At 40.3% G+C, this 23330-nt stretch overlaps 1 protein-coding gene across 3 annotated transcripts in view; it reads right to left on the bottom strand.

Annotated features, from left to right (window-relative positions):
* Positions 1-625: 625 nt before the first annotated feature.
* Positions 626-23330, bottom strand: part of hipk2 (homeodomain interacting protein kinase 2) — a 97240-nt gene continuing 74535 nt past the window's right edge. The window contains exons 8-16 of one of the 3 annotated variants that reach the window (XM_059334361.1): positions 20919-21144; positions 18938-19059; positions 15999-16129; positions 12408-12590; positions 11404-11727; positions 8740-8984; positions 8467-8627; positions 7374-7406; positions 626-6767 (exon numbers count right to left, since the gene is read on the bottom strand). In XM_059334361.1, coding sequence (XP_059190344.1) covers positions 6306-6767; positions 7374-7406; positions 8467-8627; positions 8740-8984; positions 11404-11727; positions 12408-12590; positions 15999-16129; positions 18938-19059; positions 20919-21144 — 1887 coding nt within the window. In that variant the 3' untranslated portion in view covers positions 626-6305. The remainder of the gene's footprint in view (positions 6768-7373; positions 7407-8466; positions 8628-8739; positions 8985-11403; positions 11728-12407; positions 12591-15998; positions 16130-18937; positions 19060-20918; positions 21145-23330) is intronic. The other 2 variants (XM_059334362.1, XM_059334363.1) reach the window with 2 other exon arrangements.

Below are 23330 nucleotides of genomic sequence, written 5' to 3'. Positions count from 1 at the left end.
TAGATAAAAGTTGCAAATCTACAAGAAAAAAAGTTACAGATTTAAAAGAAAAAAAGTGGGAAAAAGCAACTTTTTTCTCCCAGATTCACCACTTTAAATCTAATAAATTACGCATTTTTTTCTCTCGTAGATTTGCCACTTTAACCCTTAATAGGACACTCATTGAAATATTTGCAAATTCCAAATTTCAACCATAGAGAACATTGGAGGGTATTACATACAGCCAGAATGTGTAAAAAAAAACATACGAAAATAATATTTTGAGAAAAAAATTTACGAGATTAAAGTGGCAAATCTACGAGAAAAAAATGCGCAGATTTATGAGATTTAAAGTGGTGAATGTGGGAGAAAAAAGTAGCTTTTTTCCCACTTTTTTCTCGTAAATCTGTGACTTTTCGCGCAGATTTGCCACTTTAAATCTCTTAAATCTGCCACTTTTTTTCTTGTAGATTTGCCACTTTAAATCTAGTAAATTTGCAACTTTTTTCTCGAAATATTACCTGAAGTTACCAAATATAGTTCTTTGCCTGATAAAGGGTTAACCAGGCCTACATATTCATAGTAAAACACACACACAGAGACACACAGAGACACACTCACCGCAGTAGAAAACAAGAGACTGGTGCCGTGACTTAACAGTTTAATGTAAATCCAAGACAAAGTGTGATTACATTTCTACACATATACAATATGCATATGTGAGCATACAAATTCTCATTAATAACTCGATTCACCTCGGAGACCGAAAAAATGATCAAAAGTAACAGTGAATAACAAGCTATAACATAGTTCACCACAACGCGAGCCCCTTCTCACCCTACAGTTAGTAAAGAGGACAATTAAAATAACTATATTCTTCTATTTGACGAAGCTGTTTGTCTGTTAAAATCCTCCTGTAAAATTTACAATGCTATCATTAGTTTTTTCGAAGCCTAATATAAATTCACTCCATTTTTCTACAACGAAAATGATTAAGAGAAGCACACAACATCATAATGGTAACACAAGCGCTTTAGTAGCAAGTACTCAACTTGTTAGGAGGTTTAATTAATCCTTCTTCTTATTGTCATTATTATATTTATTTAAACATTCTATAAAGCCAGTAAAATATCCATTCTCATAACATACTTAATAATATTAGGCTAAGGAACAGGGTATACATAGAACGCTACATCAACAGATTGAAATAATGAGACATCACACCCCAATAAACAAAAGTAAATAAGAAAAGACAGTTAACAGAGAAGTATACTAGGAAATACTGCAGCACACATTAGCTTTATCGACAAAGAATGAGATTTTACACCATTGAGAAACCATACAGCAATGGACACAAAAGGGGGTCAGGGTTTGATGCACTCTTAGGTCTTTAGAAATAAATCACTTGCATGAATATTGTTATGCAAGTAGCTATTTAAGAAATTGAGCTACTCTAATTTACAATTTTAGAGAAAGGGAATTGTGTCTTTGACATGACCTCTAGCTTCAGATGAATATTTTTGTAGTGTAGACAGACAAATCTGGCTTTGAATGTAGCTTTGGTCTACCACTTCTAGATTCTAACACCACAAAAATGACTCTCTTTGGCTAGAAATCACTCTGAAAGTAACATATGAAAAGCTACATTAAAAAAAAAAAGTAAAGTAGGACCAAAGATCTTACTGTACAACTCAGCAGTTTGGGGATTTAAGGTGGTAGAAATTACTTCATATCCTTGCATGATTTTGCAACGAATGAAGATAGTAGGAAAACAATCATATTCAAATCAGTTTTGGTTCTTAAATTCATATATTGTAACCCTCTATCAGTGATGGCATCAAACCTTGACCACCTCACCCTGAATTCCCCCAAGGAATAGCCAGCAGAAGGAGCAGATCTCCTCAACGTAAAGGTTAAAAAACAAAAACACACACTCTCATCCGAAAGGGCTTTAAGAATGCTCGTGTAGCTAGATTATGAATTTCCTGGTGACAGCGAGTACATCAGCTAATGATTAATCCACCTAACACCTGTTCCGAACCCCTTTGTACTTTGGGAGGCAGCTGCGACTTTGCCAAATGGTTTTTCATACTGAATGAGTGCGGTTTGTCTGTTCGTTTCTAGGCTGAGCTCCAAGTCACCTTAGAGGAGTTTGTCTGAAGACTAATGCAGCACATCATGCTCTCAGGAATGTTTCTCAGTGTTTCCAACGCCAACACCATGAGCAAAGCTGGAAGTTTGAGTGTATTTTAACAGAGAATGCCGGTGTGAGAAACTGCCTTTTTTTTTTTTTTAGTTTCCTCTAATTTTAATGTCACCTTAAAAACCTTTGGAGGTATTGTTGGTTATTTGGAAGGCAGTACTCTAACAGTAAAGTCGCTAGCTGGGAAGGCTATGCTCACCTCGACAACACAAAACATTTTTTACACTCTACTTAAGCACATTTTGGTAATTGTAAGGTCACTCGATCTACGTTAATGCTCACATTTGCTGATTCCCCTTTTTTATAAAACACAAAACATTGGTTATGTGAAACAGAGCAATAGACAAAGGTATCATACACATCAAGTCATTTCCCACAATGTTGCGCATACAGGGCTTCTCGTAATTGGATGTTTCATTTGAGAAAATGATTTGATATCCCCCTAAATCGTGAGGCTTTTGCTGGAGATCGGATGTATAATTATTGCATCATGCATGGCCACAAATGGTGTAGAAATTAAATGAATGGTCACCCACTGAGAAAGATCTAAAGCCATTTTCAGATGTCGCAGGTCACATATTATTACATTCATTTTGTGCGGGTGACCATGGTTTTTAAAGGTATAGTTGGTACATTTTTGATTAATTCATTTTTACAGGTCATTCTATTCCATGGCACGCTAATGTAAAACAAACTTTTTTTTAGTTTACAAATTCATTTTCATACAACACCAATAAAGCTACAACATCAACAATGTAAAAAAAAAAGAAAAAACTGGCTTAACAATTTGGAGAGATACTTATTGATCATTCAACTTAGACAGGGCGCAAGTGTGAAGAGTAAGTAAAATAAAAGCTTTAAAACAAACTGCAGCTCTTCTCATAGTTGAACATCCAGATTCTAAAGAAATTAATGACTGTGCTGTATGCATTAAGTATGTTACATCCTCCTTGTGTACTCATATGCACACATGCATTTGTTGGCAGGGGGGGTTAAAACAACGTGTCCTCATAAGCACTTGTAAAGAGTTTAATGATGAGACCAGAAGTTATTGCCTGTCTGCTCTGTAGCTACGATGTGGAGGATTGCTTGTACTGTACTGTGCTGTGCTGTACACGATGGATCTGTTGAATTCTTTGGTGGGAGGAGCGAAAAAAAACAACAATGCTATCCCCGTGCTGACAGGAGAGGGGACAGGACAGCAGTGTAGCATGGGTAACGGCAAATTCCCTCAAAAAACAGTGGAATGTTTCAGTAGTCTGTCTCATAACAGAGCCAAAAGATTCAAATGGAAAATCATCTCCCTTATGCGTGTGTGCTTAGGCCCCAATGGCCTATAGAGGAAATTAAGTAGATACAATAAAATAAAAAGACAACAACAGAACAGAGAAGAATGATGTAACCAGCAACGTACTATGTAATTACATCTTAAAAACTACCCGAACCCTGGGCTTGCATGCTGGAGCTGATGGGGAATGGAGAGCTGTGGGGGGATAAAAGTACCAGGATGACAGACCACTCTGGGGCCCGTCAAGGGATTTTTTTTTTTTTAAGAGATTGTTGTATTTCACACCTGGCTGTGGCGCCCTTAAACCAAAGCATCTATCTATGTGTCTATCTATAAGGGCCCCATTGGATTATCAGCAACTCAACACTTACTATCATCAGCAGTGTTGCAACACTTTACACAGGTGCACCCACCTCCACGGAATACTAAATATCACTGTACATCAACCCCCAGGTTACAAAATAGAAATGAGCCTGACATATAATAAAAACACACACACACTCTGATAAAACATCCACAAGAATTATTGCAACAATCTCTAAAAAATAAACACAACATGTACTACGGCCATGTCAAAAAAGTTCAAGATAATGTTAAGTTAAAAAAAAACAAAAAAACTTCAAATGCAAGTACTATGGCATACCATGAAGGAGAGGGGAAGGCTTTCACTACAACACCAGCTGTACTGATGTGCTAAAGAGGACAAATGAACAGAGGAGATTATTTGTATCGTTGGCTACAAGAAAAAAAAACAAATCAGTAAAATGAAGCAGCAAACACACGAAGCGACAGCCCTATTGGTTCTCTAAGTGTTCAGGTATCCCGTTCGGCTGGCGTGGCGATGACTGTGGTGTACCTGGTTCGAAGACAAATGGACAGTGGCGACAAATCGTCCACAAGGTGCCCTTCCAGGTGTATGCTGTGGCATTTCCCTTCTGTTCTGTTCCTGCAGCTCTGAGATGCTACCCCAAACCTCAACAACTAATTTGCTGGAGAAACAAAGAACAACAACCGACAACAACAAAAAGGATTTCATGTCAGAATTATAAGTGTGCATTCAGGTATGGTAGTGCCTTTCTTCGGCTCCTACCGACCGCCCGGGCTCAGTGTTACTATCAACCTGCTCAGTGCCAACTTGCTACCATTTTAGTCCCGTTTAAGATAGAGAGTTTCACCCTGCCCTCCACAGTCCCTACCTAAACTGACCCTACGCTTTCAAACAGCCCCCTCCCTCGTGCCTACACAGTATCTCTCTCAAAGAACCCTCATGACTCTGCCTCGTCTCCGCAGCCTGGCTACCCCTGCCCTCATGGCGACAATCACTTCCTGTCAGGCCCTTCTCTCGGACTAGCTTTTAACCTCAAAAAAATGACCTCTACTGTGTCTCAAACATTGTACTGTAACTCATTCCCTGTACATGATCTCTGCTCACGATGCATGAATTCCCTTGTGTGATTATATAAAAAAACAACAAATATATTCCAAACTAAAGCCACATTTTGGGTGCCACTGTGATAAGAGGTTTACAGCTACAGCTATACTGTACATTTTCATATTTACATTAATATCCAGAGCAAAATGTAACAAGAATTTATCTATGACTTTGGTAAGTACCCCAGGCAAGTTATCTCATGCACACATAATAAAATAGCTCAGCGTGATATCAACATTAATCTTCATCATCTATAGTATGCTGTCATTAAGGACAAGAAACAGCAAGGGCTGAGCCTACACCTGGAAGAGAGCTACAACTGCCCCGACTACGATGTCAAACCAGGGAAACATGTCTCTCTAAGTATAGCTATAGTCTCTTGTGGCTTTCAGGATCCAAGCCAAGTAAACTGTGTCGTTATATCTGTAAGGCACTACGAGGGAACAATGGTCAAAAACCTAAAGACTGAAGAGAGATTTAAGGAGGTGGACTACACACGCATGGCTGACAGTAGCACACACAGACAATCACGTTGTACATGCCTATGTTATTATAACCACTTTGTGCAATCACATTGAAAAAGAGGAACAAATAAATCTATTGGTATCAGGAAAAAAAACCCTTGAAACAAACAGGTGCAGACTGCTACATTCTAAGAACGGGGCCCAGCTAAGACACCTAGCTAAAACTGAAGTATCGTCATAAAGGTGAAACATAAAAGAAAAATATCTATAAATACACTAAAAAGTTTGTTGTCTTCTGTTGGTTATATTTCCAGAAGCCTCCTCGGCTGGAGAAGGTGGAGTGGGGGGAGGGGGGGAGTTGCCTCTCTTTTCTCCCCACGCCATGAATGATTTGGAAATATTAAGACAGTTCAAGGCCATCAATATTTTTTTTCTTTGAAGAGCAGCAGGTTTCCGTATTTCACCTTCTCCCAAATCTCTTGGGATTCCAAACTTCCAGTCAGTAACCCCTGTTCAACAGTCACTTCCCAAATCTAAGAGGGGAAAATAAAAGAAAACAATCCAGAAAACCTCCAATGTCCCAAAAGGCCTGTTTCAAGCTTCCCTGTTAAACTAATGAGACGTTACTTTCCTCATAAAGTAAAGCGAAGAATAGAGAAATAAAACAAAAACTGGCCCTTTCAGGAGAAAAAAAATGAAACTGTACCCCTCTGAAATTCAACCCCATATTTCCCTTCTAGAGAGGCTGTGAATCTTTTTTTTCTCTCTGTCGTTATATCTTCAAGTTATACGTGACAGTTTCATGAGGATTGCATGTTCCTCTGTCTCTGTTTATGTCTGAGGTCGAGGAGAGGATGTTCAGGATGTCGACGGGGGCGAGAGGGTCCAGGAGCAGCAGCAGCGCTGGGTCAGGCTCTCCAGTGTCAGTCAGTGTCTTCTCTAGAGGTAAGGGTACTGGTTGACCTTGGTGGGGCTCAGAGGGTATCCAGTGTAGACAGTGGAGGCGGGCGAAGCGCTGATGTAGGCCTGATGGGCAAACTGGGCCTGGTACTGGCTGTGGTGCAAGGTGGGCGAGGGCAGCACGCGGTGGCCCATGCTGACGGGGACCTGGTGGACGATGCTCGGTGGGTAACTTCCGTGCTGAACTGCGTGCCGCGCCGAGCCCTGCGACGCCACCAGGTGCGCCACGGTGCCGGTGGAGCCCAGGGCAGCGGGGGCCGTGTAGGTGTAGAGGTGGGGCTGGCTGGGTAGGTGTGTGGCAGCCAGGTGCGGGTGGACATTGCTCGTGTGGGAGGGGCTATTGTGATGGAAGGAGTACGGGGCCTGAGTGGCGATGGTGGGGGTGATGTAGGCCTGCTGGCGCCGATGACCATTTCGCTCAGCTACCATATGCTGCTGGGCCTGGAAGAAGAGATGATAGAAGGACTGGATGTCAGTTTTATTGCTCCTGAACTGTTTTTTTGCCCCTAGAGCAGACCTGGGCATTGGGCGGCCCGCGTGAGGTTACCCAGAAATTAGAACTCAATATAACCGCAGTGCTTTTATTTTGAAAAAAATAGCAAACATTAGCATTAGCACTAGAGCTAACAAGCACTTTTGCTATAGTTAAGACAACAAATATAGCCACTAATATATATGACAGAAGAAAAAATACTTGCCTCTGTCCACATCAGTACATTGCTTAGCTTCTGTATTAATTATTCTGAGTTAATACACTGACTATGGATAAATACCTCATACAAGCCCACTTCAAATTATCATAAACATCATCTTGAAAATCTATTGGAGAATGTCACAAATGAATTACCAACCTTAAAGAAATAGTTTGACACTTTGGTAAAATGTGCTAATTTGCTTTCTTAAAGAGAGTTTGAAAGAAAGGATCAATATCATTCTTATCCTCTTTTGTCACCTTTAGACAGAGCCAGGCTATATGTTTTCCAGTTTCCAGTCTTTGTCCTTAGCTAAGCTAAGCTAACTGGCAGCGAGTGGTCGCTTCATATTTACCTTCAGACATGAGGTGAGTATCGATTTTCTCATCTAACAGAAAATGAAAAAGCTTATTCAACAAAATAAGCTTCATATACAGTATATACTATATACAAAATACTATTCCTCTACAGCAGTGATTCCCAACAGGGGGGCCCCCGACCCCCCAAGGGGGGCGCCAAAGATCCATGGGGGGTCGCGTAGCCCTCTTGATTTTAAGGGATGTAAAAAACCGAATATGTTAAATATAGATGAGTCAGCATTTAAGTCATTAGTGGGACAAAAACAACTTAATAAGGGCTACATTAAACGTTTATTCATTTATTTAAATATAAAAATCACGATAGAAAAAATTAAAAATAAAGGCTATATTGCGAGAATAAGGACATGTGTAACATGTGTAACCTCACCTAGTTGTAACCTCACCTATCGGTAACCTCACTTAGCGGTAACCTCACCTAGCGGTAACCTCACTTAGCGGTAACCTCACCTATCTGTAACCTCACCTAGCGTAACCTCGCCTAGTGGTAACCTCGCCTAGAGGTAACCTCACCTAGAGGTAACCTCACCTCGCGGTAACCTCACCTAGCGGTAAGCTCACTTAGCGGTAACCTCACCTATCTGTAACCTCACCTAGCGGTAACCTCACCTAGCGTAACCTCGCCTAGCGGTAACCTCACCTGGTGGTAACCTCACCTAGCGTAACCTCACCTAGAAGCAACCTCACCTAGCGGTAACCTCACCTAGCGGTAACCTCACCTGGTGGTAACCTCACCTAGCGGTAACCTCACCTAGCGGTAACCTCACCTAGTGGTAACCTCACCTAGAGGTAACCTCACCTAACAAAAGAAACACAGAGCTAATGGAAAAATGGCGAAGCGTCAGGGGGATGAAAATGCTGAATATCTCAAAAAGAAAAAGAGAGGGTACCATGAAAGTCACATTGAGTTCGGCTTCATAGAAGCAATGGACAATGGGGAGGTCGCCAAAGTTTACAATGGTAAAAATGTGGGTCCCTCAAGAAAAAGGTTGGGAACCACTGCTCTACAGCATGATCTGAGGTTTCAAACACACATTCACACACTGGTTGACAACACATGTCTCATCATACCTGGCTGAGATTGAGAGGCTGCTGCTGAAGGGGGTGTGGCCCTGAGCGCTGCTGTCGGTAGGACCCGCCTCCGGTCAAGCCCCCTGGTAGGTGGTTATTGCCAGACAAGACCCCATTGGAGGATTTGAACTTGTAAGCTGTATTCTGATGGTTCATTACATCTGCATAGGAGAGGATAGGAGATTGGTCAGTTGAGAAGCAGTAACTGTAATACATACCAACGTAACAGTTAGCAGCTAATGCAGGAGGCTGTGTTTGGCCACAGTCCTTTACCTGGCATCAGCCGCTCACACTCACTGGGGACCTCACTGTTCTGGGTTTTGAGAGGGGGAATGATGATGGTGCGGGGGTTCCCGTTGTTGTAGTTGTCCAGGATGGTGGTCTTTGTGTCGTAGCTGTTGTTGTTGGGGGGTCTGGACTCCACAGTGTAGGGGCTGTTGTTGCTTGAACAGTCAGAATCGGGGGAATCGTGGACCGTCACGCAACTGATGACATTCTTCCGCTGCTTTGAAGATGAACTGGAGGAAACAAACGGGGACCAGAGAGGAAATCAACTCCAGTGACTTAGGTAAGCCACCAATAATATAAAATCATATGTGTAGTAGGGCTGGGCGATATATATCGATATAATATTAATATAAATTAAATGTGATATGGAATTAGACCATATCTCATTTATCGATATAGTTCAATTTTCTTTCTTTCTTTATATATAAATGCTGCCCTTACTAGGGTTTGTCATATTTAGTTCGGTAATTATAATAAGGTCCTTAATAACCATTAATTAACAAGTGATAAGGCATTGTTCTCGCTTTAGATCTGGTAGTTGCAAAAAGCATAGTTAACTTCTAGTTAACTTATAATAGATGAGCAATAAAGTATATTTTAATATCAATAAGCAAACAAAATAAGATTAATAAAGGCATGGCAAAGAAATAATGGGTGGGTCATGGGTGTTTGTAATGCCATTATTAACACTTATATAAGCTTATAAACACACAATAATGTTAATTAGCATCTTGTAAGGACTTACAAGGGCCTTATTACTTGTTAATTAATGGTTATTACAAGGACCTTAATATAAAGCGTTACCTTTAGTTCTTTTGTGATGTTCGTTATTCTTTTCTCATATAAATATATTTATTTCAGAAAAAGATTGGCCTATTAAATTTAACAGGCTATCTTTATTTAAGATATTTTTGTATTTAAATGTGCACTTTATGGAGCTTTGACTTAAAAAAAAAAAAAAGGTACTCCTGTTGTTATACAGTATTTATGTTCACTTAAATGAACGGTTTCAATAAAACTACTTGTGACATGTCATATTTGGCTTTGACTTTGACTGAACATTTGCTCTCACTTTGCGATAGAAATATTGGGATAGATATTGTATATCGATATTTGGCCTAAATATATCAGGATATGACTTTTGGTCCATATCGCCCAGCCCTAATGTGTAGGCTGATTGGTCAAATGCTTTTATCATTATCAGACTATACATGCTCTATTTAACTGTATACTGTATGCTGCAGCCAAGTATAGACCCTGAATCTAACTTCATTACATACAATATGTGCCAGAACATACTTGTGAGTTGATTTGCAGTTTATATTGAAAAAACTTCTGAATTTTTGGTAATAGAACTTTAACAATCCACTGAAAAAACATGCTTGGACTGATATGCAATATATATATTCAAAGGGAATACAATTTTACTTTGCAAAGAAAATAATTAAATAAATGACCAAGTATACAAATAATAGACAAAAAAACCCCGAGTTGATCCAATGTTATTATTTTGTTCCCTTTTTTTGTGCAGTTTATTAATCTGTTGACTCTCTTTTTCTTCCTCCTCTGTAATTTGTCTTTGGCTCATCTTTTATTTTCTGTTGTCAGATGACTCTATGGTTAGAAAATTTAATCAATGGTTGCAAAATACCCCTACCACAGAAATGACCACAGGCCTTGGATGGCTCTGTAAGCATTTTATGGCTTCAGATTAAATTACTTTTATAGTCTCACAGTCATGATCACAGAAAAATACAAAATAAGATAGCAGAAAGTTGGTTTGTTAGTGGTTCTGGTATTGGTGAAAACATGTCTCTGTCCCTTTGAGTCAAAGCAGATACATCATTTAACCCATTTAAGCCGGGAAAGCATTACAGCATTTCTACCATTAAAACCGGGAGCGCTGTTGCGTTATTCTACCATTAAAGCCAGGACAGTGGATATGTCATTTTGTAGTATTTGTGTTTTTTTTCCCACATATTTTCGGTCTCTTGGCCAATTAAATGCATCAGAATCATGATCAGAATACATGCGAGAGTGTCGCAATGCAACATCGGACTTTTCCAGAACTTTATGCGTCGTTAAGTACCCTGAAAAGTGCAATATATAAAATGTATTGTTTTTTATTATTATTATTACTATTATTATGATAATTTTTTTTATTTTTTATTACAGTAGGCTAATGAGAACTATGTCTATTTCTTCCAATGGTCATATCATGTTAGCATGTTGCTAATGGGCATGTATTAGTATTATGCATAGGGTTTTAATTCAGTCAAATGTAACATTTGCTGAGTTTGTGGATTTAAAAAAAAACTTTATTGAAGGTTTGCACAAATAAACTCAACTTCTCATGAAAGCCATGGGTATAAGCTCTCAAATACTTTTTGAATTTCATTTCTATCTGCTACAGAGGCTGAAAAATCTTCTGTTTTAGGGGGTTCTTTCAAAATCGCCCAGAGGTTTTCCAGGCATTTTTTCCAGGCATTTTAGGCCTAAATGGGTTAAAAGGTCTTGCTTTTCTCTGTCTTGGTCCATCTAAGCCTTTAGCCCTCTGTGATGTGTTAATTCACAGTAACAAGACAAGCACCGATAATCCTAATGATCAACTCCTGTGTCAACTGAGTGACAGAGAACCACAGAACTGACCTGTTGTTCTGTTTGTGGTCATCTTCCTCATCTGTGTCGCTGCTGATGGTGATGATGCTGACCGCAGGGCTGGGCGTGTCGGGGATTATGATGGTCTGTCTGGGGACGTGGTGCTGGTGCTGATGGTCGCGGGTGGTGCTGGAAGCCTGCTCTGCTTCGCTAGCCCCCCACCCACCACCCCCACAGCCCTGCGGGGGCGGGCAGTTGGAGGCCGAGCCGTTTTGTAGCACAGCGCAACGTGGAGGCGTGTTCTCCTTCACCCGCTTGGAGCGCTGCGGGGACAGCACCGCCTGAGAGGACGACACCTCGTAGGCTGACACGTTCCTTATAAAGAGACAGAGACGAGGGTCACAAAGAGGGCTCAGGTGCTCAAGATCAGAATCAAAAGTGAGACATCCTTATGTTTTAGAGCAGTAGTTCTCAACCTTTTTGAGTCGCGACCCCCAATTTAACATGCATGTTGTCCGCGACTCCCGCTCACTGAACAGAATCTCACAGTTCAGATTATACAAACTCAGTTGATACAACAAATTTTGGACTAATAATGAAGCACAGAATGACCCAGAAAAGAAACAAAATGACCAAACAAAGACACAAAATGACCACAAAATGATTAAAAAAAAGACACAAAATGACCAAAAATAGACACAAAATGACTAAAAAGACACAAAATGACAAAAAAAAGACACAAAATGACCAAAAAAAAGACACAAAATGACCAAAAAAAAAGACACAAAATGACTAAAAAAAAAGACACAAAATGACCAGAAAAGACACAAACTGACCAAAAAAAAGACACAAAATGACCAAAAAAAAAGACACAAAATGACCAAAAAAAGACACAAAATTACTAAAAAAGACATTTAATGACCAAAAAGACTAAAACACATTCACACAGTGGAGACAGAGCTGACTTCCAAAATTATTTGGCGACCCCCAGAAATAATCTCGCGACCCCAATTGGGGTCGGGACCCCAAGGTTGAGAATAGCTGTTTTAGAGTACCTGGCAGACATCTGGTGCTGTTTGTTCTTTTTGGAAGAGGAGTTGGTGTTGGTCGAGGGCTGCCTCATAACATGTGCCACTCCCACGTTGAGCGTCTGGTTGGATGGGAGAGTGACGTGGCCAGCCAACAAGGCTGGCTGCTGCATGATGGGGTTGTAATGGCTGCCATGAGGATGGGAATTCCTGTAACATAACACAGTTATATATAAGAAAATCTGCAAAGGAAGTATCAAAGCATGAAATGTGGGAAAATACATTGGGCCTCAACTGTATTTACAAGTATGTACTTTAAGATCACCTTCATGACGTAGCCATTTCGGTAACACTTTACTTGAAGGTATCGTCATAATAGTGATATGATACTGTCATAACTGTGACATGACACAGTCATGAACGTGTCATAAACATTATGTCAATGTCATAAACGTTTATGACTGCTGTCATTAAGTGTCATTCGGTTTTTGTCATGACAAGTTGACATTCTTTGGGTTGTCTTGATTATGACAACTTCACATTAATCAAAGTGACATTACCAGAAAATGTCTTTGTCATGGCAACTTGACATAAACACAAAAATAGATGCATATTTTGTTTATGTCAAGTTGCCATGAGAAATTTTCTGGTAATGTCACTTTGAGTAATTTCAAGTTGTCATAATAAGGACATCCCAAACAAATTTAATGTCAAGTTGTCATGACAAAAACCGAATGACACTTAATGACAGCAGTCATAAACGTTTACTGACATAGTGTTTGTGACACCTTCATGACTGTGTCATGTCACAGTTATGACAGTATCATGTCACTATTATGACAATACCTTCAAAGTGTTACCGACTTTTCTTAGGACCTTTCTTAAGAATACATTTAAGAAAAAACTCAATGGGTGAATGAGGCCCAATGATATATATCAGGATCAGTGGTGGAAGGTAAGGAAGGTGGAATCATATTTACTGTACTGTACTCAAGTACATTTTTTAGGTACTTTTACTTTACTTGAGTATTTGCAGTTTGTGTAACTTTATACTTCTATGTCACTACATTTTGAGGCAAATATTGAACTACATTTATCTGACAGCTTTAGTTACTTTTCAGGTCAAGATTTAACATAAAAAACATGATCATTTTTTTTTTTTTTTTTACAATAAAACCTCATATCAGTATATCTTGGAGTTAAAATGAGCCCTACCTTGAGAAAATGAAACCACTGCTTACTAAAAAGCATCAATAATAATAATAACAATCCAATATTATATTTGGAATATATACAGTCATGACAAAAAAATATTGGATCACCCTTTTCCTTCAATTTCTTGTTCATTTTAATAACTGGTATACCTAAAGGTACATTTGTTTGGACAAATATAATGATAACAACAAAAATAGCTCATAAGAGTTTAATCTAAGAGCTAATATCTAGCCATTTTAAATGGTTTTCTTGATAATAGCCAAAATCATTTTCAAGAAAACCATGGAAAATGTCTAGTTATCAGCTCTTAAATTGAACTTTCATGAGCTATTTTTGTTGTTATCATTATATTTGTCAAAACATATTTACTTTTAGTTGTACCAAGCATTAAAATGAACAAGAAATTGAAGAAAACAAGGCTGGTCTAATAATTTTTTCCACGACTGTATAACAATCTGAGTGGGGCCAATCTGCATAACGAGTACTTTTTCCTTTGATACTTTAAGTACTTTTTGATACAGATACTTTTATACTTCTATTTAACCCTTTATAGGGCACTCCTGAAAATGTAAAATGTCAACCCTGAAGTGTTATTGGAGGATATAAGAAGACTTTTTGCAAAATGTTTCATTTTTATATTGCAAATCGAGGTCAATTGAGTGATTATTATTATTATTTTTTATTATAGTCTCTTTCCCACAGCAACCCTAAATAAATGATGCATCCAACACCACTTTATCTTTTACCTTTAAACTATTTATTATCTTTTTAGACTATTTATTACATATGCGTAATGTCTGAATGTCTTTTTTAAAGAAGCTTATATATGAGAAGCACACGTAAATTTAGTTGTATACTTTTTTAATACAATGACAATAAAGGAAAGCTTGAATCTTGTGTGATTTACTGATTGGTCAGTGATGTAGAAATCCATGTTGTTCTATGACCTTACGGTGAGCGAGGAGACCTGTTATAGATGTCCACTCAAGTTACCAAATATGGTTCTTTGCCTGATAAAGAGTTAAGTACGTTTTAAATGCAGGACTTTTACTTATAGTGGAGTCATTTCACAGTGTGGTATTAGTACTTTTACTCAAGTAAGGGATCTGAAAACATCTTCCACCACAGATCAGGATAATAAAAACCCAACATTAGTGAAGAGAAAACAAAGACAGGAGAATTATTTCCCTCAGAAGCCAGCGGGTGGCAGCATCTAACTTTTCTAAGAAGTATAAAAAGAGGAGAGGGAACAAGTGAGGGAGAGAGCAAAGAGGGAGGGCAGAGGAGCTGACACCAGCAGCTGTGGAGCGATAGCTCTGCAGAGGAAGTGCGACACTTTCCCAATCGTCTCTCTGAGGACAACAGAGCTGCCACTGGACGGGAAGGGAGGGGATAGACGGATAGAGGGGGGGCGTCTGGTCACAGATGGACAGCTTCGAATGAATTTGTGCAGACATGGTCCCAGCAGTCCTCTGCATACATGTTATATACCTGCATCCACCTTATCTCCCTGCAGATCACCTTCTCCCAGCTATCCATCCGTTTATCGAGTCATCGCAGTGACAGGCTGTACTAGACATGATGTCTCTACATGTACATATATCCCATCTCCCTGAGGTAAATTTGCTCTTATAAAAGCACCAGTGTCCATGCAGGGACTGTGATTCATTGAAGATAAAGGACAAGCTGTCAAGGAGGTACAGGCTCCTCGGTCAATCAGTCTCATGCCGTACCATCTTCCTATAGCACGTTGTGACCTATAAAAGCCATAAAACCCAATGCTGGCCTTTGGAATCAATTTATCTGACCTGACCTACAGACTTGCCCCTGATGTGTGTATAAACCTAATTTTGCAAAGTGCTTTGTTTGCCGACATGTTGATCTACTAGATTCATTATAAAGCATAGAATTATTAATTGCAAAAAAAAATTGATCATGTTTTTTATGTTAAATCTTGACCTGAAAAGTAACTAAAGCTGTCAGATAAATGTAGTGGAGTAAAAAGTTCAATATTTGCCTCAAAATGTAGTGACATAGAAGTATAAAGTTACATAAACTGCAAATACTCAAGTAAAGTAAAAGTACCTAAAAATTGTACTTGAGTACAGTACAGCTGTAAATATGATTCCACCTTCCTTACCTTCCACCACTGATCCTGATATATATCATTGGGCCTCATTCACACATTGAGTTTTTTCTTAAATGTATTCTTAAGAAAGGTCCTAAGAAAAGTCTACGTCATGAAGGTGATCTTAAAGTACATACTTGTTAATACCTGTAAGAACAGTTGAGGCCCAATGTAAAATCCTCAAGAGAAGAAAGGTGGATTGGAAAACTGTATTATTCAGACAGCAATAAGAGGTTCAGAAAAGAGAAAGAAAGAAAGAAAGCAGTGTTGTTCACCTCCAGTTGGCGAGAGGCTGTGTGCTGCTCATGGAGTCGGGGATGACAGTGGCATGCTGGACTGAGGTGTGGGTGAGCTGCTGCCAGGCTGGAGGCAGCAGGATCTGCTGGGTGCCGCTGGGCCAGGCCTGCTGAGGTAGGAGAACGGAGAGAGGGGGATGAACAAAGAAGAGGGAGAAGTGGAGAATAAAAGAAGAAAGAGAGAGGGGAGAAAAATAGTCAGCTGCCATGTGACAACACCCAAATGGAATTTTATTAATTTGTTTTATGAAGTCTGTCATGGGACTGCAAAGTTCCCCATGATTAAGTCTTTTAATTTAAACATTATAAATGCATGAACAAAAGGGAACTCATTGAACTTGGCTGATTAGTTTGAGGGTGTTGTGATAAATTACGGTATCTTTTCAAAAAGTGCATAACAGCTGGTTTAAACCAGCTCCTGGGCATGCGAAATGAACCTCGCCAGCTTCAAGGAGACATCCATCGACAAAAGAGATAAGACCAGGGCTTGTCTGGATGCATATGAGTGAGTGTTTATGCGTGTGTGTTCGTGTGATTATGTGTTTGACTTGAGTCAAATCAACCTATGTTCTAATTAAATTCGTAGGCCTATTCAAGCTGCCGTGAAAGAGGCTACTTTGTATTTCTGATGCAGAACAGGAGGAGTATCCAGCATAATATGCCCCAAGATGTGCCAAGATGAGTGTGTGTGCATGCATGCCCGAGCGTGTTTGTGTGTGTTACTGTGTGTGTAACCCTAATAGTTTAATGCAGTTCTATTGATTAGCACTTTAATGTCAGGGCTAATGAATTGTTCCTTTAATACCATTTGCACATCTATTTACAACAGCATCAGTATGTGCTGCGGCACACACACGCTTAAATAGAGGAAGAGAAAGACAGAGAGAGAGAGCGAGAGAGAGAGGCACCATGCAAAATGCAAAGCAGAGAATCTGTGCAAATGCTACGCTAACTTTATTTTTACCTTTATCTTTTAACTGTATCTTAACCTTTATCTTTGTATTCACATATTTGCTTTGTGCTGTCTGTTTCCATTATATTCTAACACAAAGTAGCTGTTCTCTTCTGTATTCTGGCAGCAGGCTCGTGGAAGTTGAATTGTTTTTGTCTGAGGCAGGTTGCAAAGTCCAAACCAACCAGCCTGTGGTTGAAGTGCTGCAGGGGGGCATCTGCAGGCCAGCAGCACTGCCTTGTGTGTGTGCACTGATGACTGACATCTCTAATGGAACATTCTGGAGCTGGAGATGGTCTTTACATCTAAGACCACATCCAAGGCCTTTTATCAACATGCCATTAAGAGACTGTAATACATCCATCCATCTCCTTTTCCTCCTCCTCCTGCTCACTCTATCTCCATTCCCGGCACTCTACATGCCTCTCTCACTAGGCGTCTGCGTTGTGTAACCAGCCTGTCTGCCCTGAAATGGTAACCCAGTTAAGGGGGCCGTTTTCTTTTCTTCTCAGAGTACACCATCACTATCAGCGGCCCACCGCCTCCCACCTCGACCTACACTCCCTGGGTGAAAACCCTTTGTCACCTCGGGGCTTTGAAAGCCCCAGCTCTCACTCCCCAATTGTTTCCACATTTTCTGCATTCTTGCTCCAGATAAAGGTCCTGCTGGTTTCCCTGCCTCCCTCCTTCGCTCTGCCCCCTTCTCTGAAAAATCAGGGATCTCTGGGGTGAAGCTTTGCATGGGTCCAAGGTGGGCAAAAGGTGCACGGGCAACAGTGAGCGGTGGGTGGGTGAAGGCGCAGGTGGGGGAGAATGCAACCAAGAGGCAAACAACGAGTGAGCCGAGCCTGCGAGACCTCCCACCATAAAGGAATAAACACACACGCACCACACACCCAGTTATTAGGTGTGCTGCTCACTGGCCTATATAAACCATCTGCTTGTGTTAACTATTGCCTGTCTTTGTTTAACATGTGTGCAGACTGAGGTGGATACCTGCAGAGCATGGCAGCAACGTGTGATCCACACTTAATATAACAGCTCATGTAATTTACATTTTCCACAGTGACACATTGAGGTTTTATTTTATGTTTGCCCCTGATAGATCCATCATATCCATGGATCTGGTGATGTTGTGAGTTCTCTGGTCATGCAGAGCCTCATCCAAGCTTCCCCTGACCTCCCAGGATCCTCTGAGGCCTGTAATTTGGAGCGCCTGACTTGGAAGCAGCCCTGGAGCTAATCACCATTTGGTATCTGACAGATTAACCCACCGTAGAAACACAGGCGCGCACATATACACACACACTCAGCTTCGCTGCCTGTCTGCCTGCCTACTGCATGATTAAATGGAGATAAGGGAGCGCTTCAAACTCCCTGGATTCACAGGGATATTTAAAGCCTTCATGGAAATTTCCATAGGGAAAGTGGTGTGGGGATGGAAGTGGTCTACCGTGTATGTGTGTGTGTGTGTGTGTGTGTATGTGGAGAGAGAGAGAGTGTTGCACAGTCACTCTCTGTTACTTCCAACAACTGTATATTAGCGGCTAAAGCTCCGGCTCCACTGTGCAGGCTCCAGTGAAGGCCTTCTCTGTGTGAAAGGCTCCTGCCTTTGTGTGCATCAGACCGTAGCCGTCTCAGCCTCCAGGAGAGCGGGACAAGCAGAGAGAGAGAGCGAGGGGGAGAGAGTAAGAGGAGGCAGAGAGAGAGAGAGAGAGAGAGGCAGGGAGCAATGCACAGGAGAGCTTGACCTGAATGCGCTCAGGAAAAAAAACAGCTGCCAGCAGGGGCAGGGTCACGAACATTGAGTGATTTCCAGCCTCCATCGATAGATACTATTCTTAGTGAAGGCTTATAAAAAAAGGGATGCAGAGAGCTTTGTTTGAATGTGAGCTGTTCCAAGTCTGACAGGCACTGTTACTCTTCACAGCCAAAAAACTCTATTAGTTGCTTCTCTGTTTCCTACCTGTGTAAGCAGGCCAGGTTGGATCTGCAGAGGCTGGGCACCAGGGGCTTGCGTCACTATGGGAACAGCATTCTCCATCCGCACAGAGTAACTGGTGTGCTTGGAAGGGGACGCCTGCAGCCCTGCACAAATAAAGCACATGTACACAGGATGTCAACAAACAAGTAGTGCAACACAGTCACTTATGAAAAACATCATGCCATCTGCAAAAAGAAGAGCGAGAGATCACAGTTTTATATGCACACTGATTTATGTGCATTCAACAGATGTCAAAACCCTTCTGTGGTGTTTGAATACAGAAACAGTGCTTAGAAAAACAAAAACTGTAGTCATGGCAATAGTATAAAAACAGTTTCTAATAATGGATTTTTTTATCACCCATTCCATAAAAAGAACAAATAAACAAACAGAATAATGCCTTAGAGTTCTTCTGTCCTCCCAGTGCAAGCACAGAGGAGACAAACAAGGGGGTGAGTAAGCCTTACAGGAAGATATCACATTTTCCTTTCATATGATTAATTGCCTCATCAAGTTATCATTAAATCACTGTTTGTATGGTTTGATTGACTCTACCTGCGGGGTGCAAAACAAAATGACAAAAAGACAAAAAATAAGGGAGGACTGTCTGTGCACCAGGGTTCCCACACATTTTCATGGACACGTCTCAAAAATTGTATAGTACACTTTACTCCAAATGTTATTATTTTATGCAAATAGACAGCAACCCTTTTCCATCTCTAAGAGTTGGTTATGTTGATATTCACTTCAATCTACAGGCACAGTCAATACATTATAGTTCACTAAAAAATAGCTTGACAAACACTTAAATCTAGTCTGTCTTTGGCTTTCAAGCACAAGGAAAAAAAGAACTGATGTATTTGATTATCAACTCATTTCTGCACGCAAGTCTAAAAAACAATACAAAATAACAAGTATGTTCCCTGAATATTACATAATGTTTCACAGCTTTTTAAAAACCTAAAAATAAAAAGAATAAGAAGAAATATTAAATGTATATTTTTCCAGAATATTCAAACATATAACATAATATTAGCTAACTGGCATTTATTGACTGGGAGACGAAACGATGGGAGAAAATTAGGGAACATAAGTGATGTAAACAAAATGTTGTCATCATAAACTATATGTATGATAATATCTGTCATGCATGGACAGATATAAATGCTACTTTAGGTCAACAGCTACATAACACATCCACCATTATGTAATGTGGAACAGAAGATTACTTCTGTTAATTTCATTGAACATAAATAACTTCCATGACTTTTCCATAACCTTTAGGATTCCATTACTTCTCCAGGTCTGGAAAATGAGATGATGAAATGTTATGACTTTTCCAGATTCTCCATGGCTGTGGGAACCCTGCTGCACAGAAATAGAACTAAAACAGTGCTGTGTATATGGAACCAGATAAATGCTGTTAAGTTGTATGTTATCCTCATTTTATGAGTTTTTGTGCAGGTGCTCATGGCTGGAATCATATGTTTTGCACACCACAGATCCCACTTTGTAAAAAATAATCTATTTAATTTACGGTAAAATACCGGCAGCTGTGGTTGCCAGAACTTCACCGTAAAAATTACAGTGAGTGGATTTTCTATTCTAAATTCAAATGTAAATATCAGCAAAAACTGTAATTTGACTGAATATTCCTGTTTTAAGGGAGATTGTGTCATTTATTCACACATCATGGTATTTCTCCTTTAATTTTGCATGGGAATGTTATATTTTTACAGCAAAACTGTGTGTTTCTTCCAGTTTATGACAGAAAAAGTGAAAAGTTTTGTGCTATTCCTTGATTTACGGTAATTAAGTGTCTAATACGGTGATATATCATTTTTAATTTTACGCCCTATTTCTGATGTATTTGACAGTGTTTTACTGTTATTTCTACAAACATTTTTTACAGTGCACTTTATCTATTCACACTAATGCATACTGACAGGTCAGACCTCCTTACCTTGGAAGCCAGGTGGGCAGACGATGAGTGCCTGCTGGAAGGGGTCGGGCCGGGCAGCGCAGAGCTGAGGAGCCCCCGGCTGCAGGGGCATGCTCCTCTGGGCCACGGCTGCCATGGAGGCAGCGGAGGGCTGGTAGAGTGCAGATTGGTAGTTTAGTATGGAGACATCAGGACTTGCAAAGGAAAGGGTGGCATTGTTGGTGGAGGAGGGAACCAGGTTGGTGGCCTAAAGGAATGATGGGACCAAAATAAAAATCATGAGAGTGGAGGAAGTGATGGAAATAACAGGGAAATGGAAATGCTTCGAGGAGGAGGAAGGGTTTGAAAAGCAGGCATGGTGGAAACAGAAAGATAATAACAATATAATGCAAACATAAAGATGCAAAACCACAACAGGATCAAGAGAGGATGGATGGTGGCTGCATCCATCAGTGATGAGAGGCGATGGAGGAATAGGGAAATTGGACGACTGATTTGAGCATGTCTTAAAATATGCCGACTGTTGATTTGATTAATTAGAGGGAGGGAAAGAATGTGAGGAGAAATGCAATCAATCCTACAATTGTTTGAATAATCAACCATCAATGAGTGAAATAGCACCAGAGCACATTTAGACTGAGATACTGATAATTTTCTATCATTTAGAGCATTTACTGTCAAACAAACCTTACTTTTTTAATGTCCTGCTGGTAAAAAAATAGACTAAACGCAGATTTATTATACGTCTCATAAAATTTAGCGACAACAAACCACACAGTAACATAAACAATTCCCTTATTATCCCTAATTAAGTCATAAGGAGATGATATTATAAGACTGTTTAAATGTAAATGTTATAGAATCATAATGAGCCGATATAATGAGCTGCAGCAAAACCTGACATTTCATGTCACAGCTTCACTATCTAGCCTCCAAATCAATATGCCTGACAGGAGTAATATTTCACAGCCAACAATTCTATAATTATGTAAGCGTAGGTAACTCCGGCAGCAGCGCTGACCATTAATAAGACATGTGGAATGCTCAGAGTGCCTGGGAACATCCCAGATACAAACAAATGCTTTTAAGAGACACTGTTTGCTCAGCTCGTAAGTAGTATTTGCTCCACGAGACACTGTCTAATTTTAGCCCTTTCATTAAGCGTACATAGGGGCGGAGGGAAACACAGAGACAGCGCTTTCATTTTTCATTTGCTCTCTTTAGCGTGTTCGATGAACACCAGGGGAGGGAACATAATCAATATGGCACTGTGGCATTCATCATAAACAAGCACGGAAGCAGCAAAACACAAGCCAGAGATGCATTCCAGCCTTGCAAATGAATCGAGCTGAATAAATCACTAACTTAAGTCTGTCTATATGCCCTGAGAGCCGGGCGCAGAAAAGACAAGCTGAGGGAATGTTAATCCATTTAAATCACAGCAAGATGGGGTTTTTGTCGCATGCTACACAGTGTGAGCTGGCTCGATATAGTTGGTGATAAAGAACTCTGTTTACTAAAGAGAGGGGCGGGGGGAGCGAGAGCAGGAGTTGTAACTAAGCACAATCTGGAAAACCTTGCAACACGACGCTCGGTGATTCCGGCATAAGCCAAAAGTCAGCAGTTTCGATTCACAGACCGTATGGGAGCGAAAAACGGCAAAGCACCACAGGCTCAACCCCGGGAAACGGGAGGAAAGAGAAAAAGACACAGTAGGACAGGAGTGAGAGGAGGGGAAAAAGAGAGGAAGCCTGGTTAAGGGATTCTTAAGGCCTGAAAGCCCCAGAATGCAAGGCAAGCAGGAAGTGGGGCTTGTCATGTGTGTAATCAGCACTTTGTGACAATCCCACAGGACCTGGGGCACAGACAGAAATGCAGGCAGACAGATATACATGCACCAAGGCAGAAAGGCAGGCAAGTAAGCATGGAAATGTGCAGAGAGACAGGAAGAATGGGCAGAAAAAAATAGAACAAAGAGACAAACAGCCGCTCATGGGCTGCTGAGCTGTTAAACCACTGACAGTTGGGCGTTTAAAAGACGATTATTTGGTTAAGACCGCATTTGACTGGGTATGTAAGCAAGATGCATCTTTCATATTGTTGTTGAGGGTTTCAGCACGGCTTTAATTATCCATTGTGATACATACAAGTGATAAATAATCCACACCTCCTTCTACACTGCATCACTTATGTCATTTCTTTAAGAGAAAAATGTAGAAAACCAGAGCTAAAATGATTTACCTACTTGCACTGTGCTTCTTTGAAGAAACACAAAGATGAAACTTTTGCTTGGATTTAAAAACACGTAATTTTGTGTGAAACAGAAATTGGTGGAGTCTATCTTTTTGATAATTGATGTGTTGCACACAAACAGCAACCTCTAGGGCTGAAAAAGGAAGCAAAATACGGAAGCGTCAATAAGTGCAGTTCCTT

Source organism: Centropristis striata, chromosome 6 (genome assembly GCF_030273125.1).
Source record: "Centropristis striata isolate RG_2023a ecotype Rhode Island chromosome 6, C.striata_1.0, whole genome shotgun sequence".
NCBI lineage: Eukaryota > Metazoa > Chordata > Actinopteri > Perciformes > Serranidae > Centropristis > Centropristis striata.
Note: the sequence above shows the minus strand (reverse complement) of the source record. Positions and strands in the feature narration are given on the sequence as shown.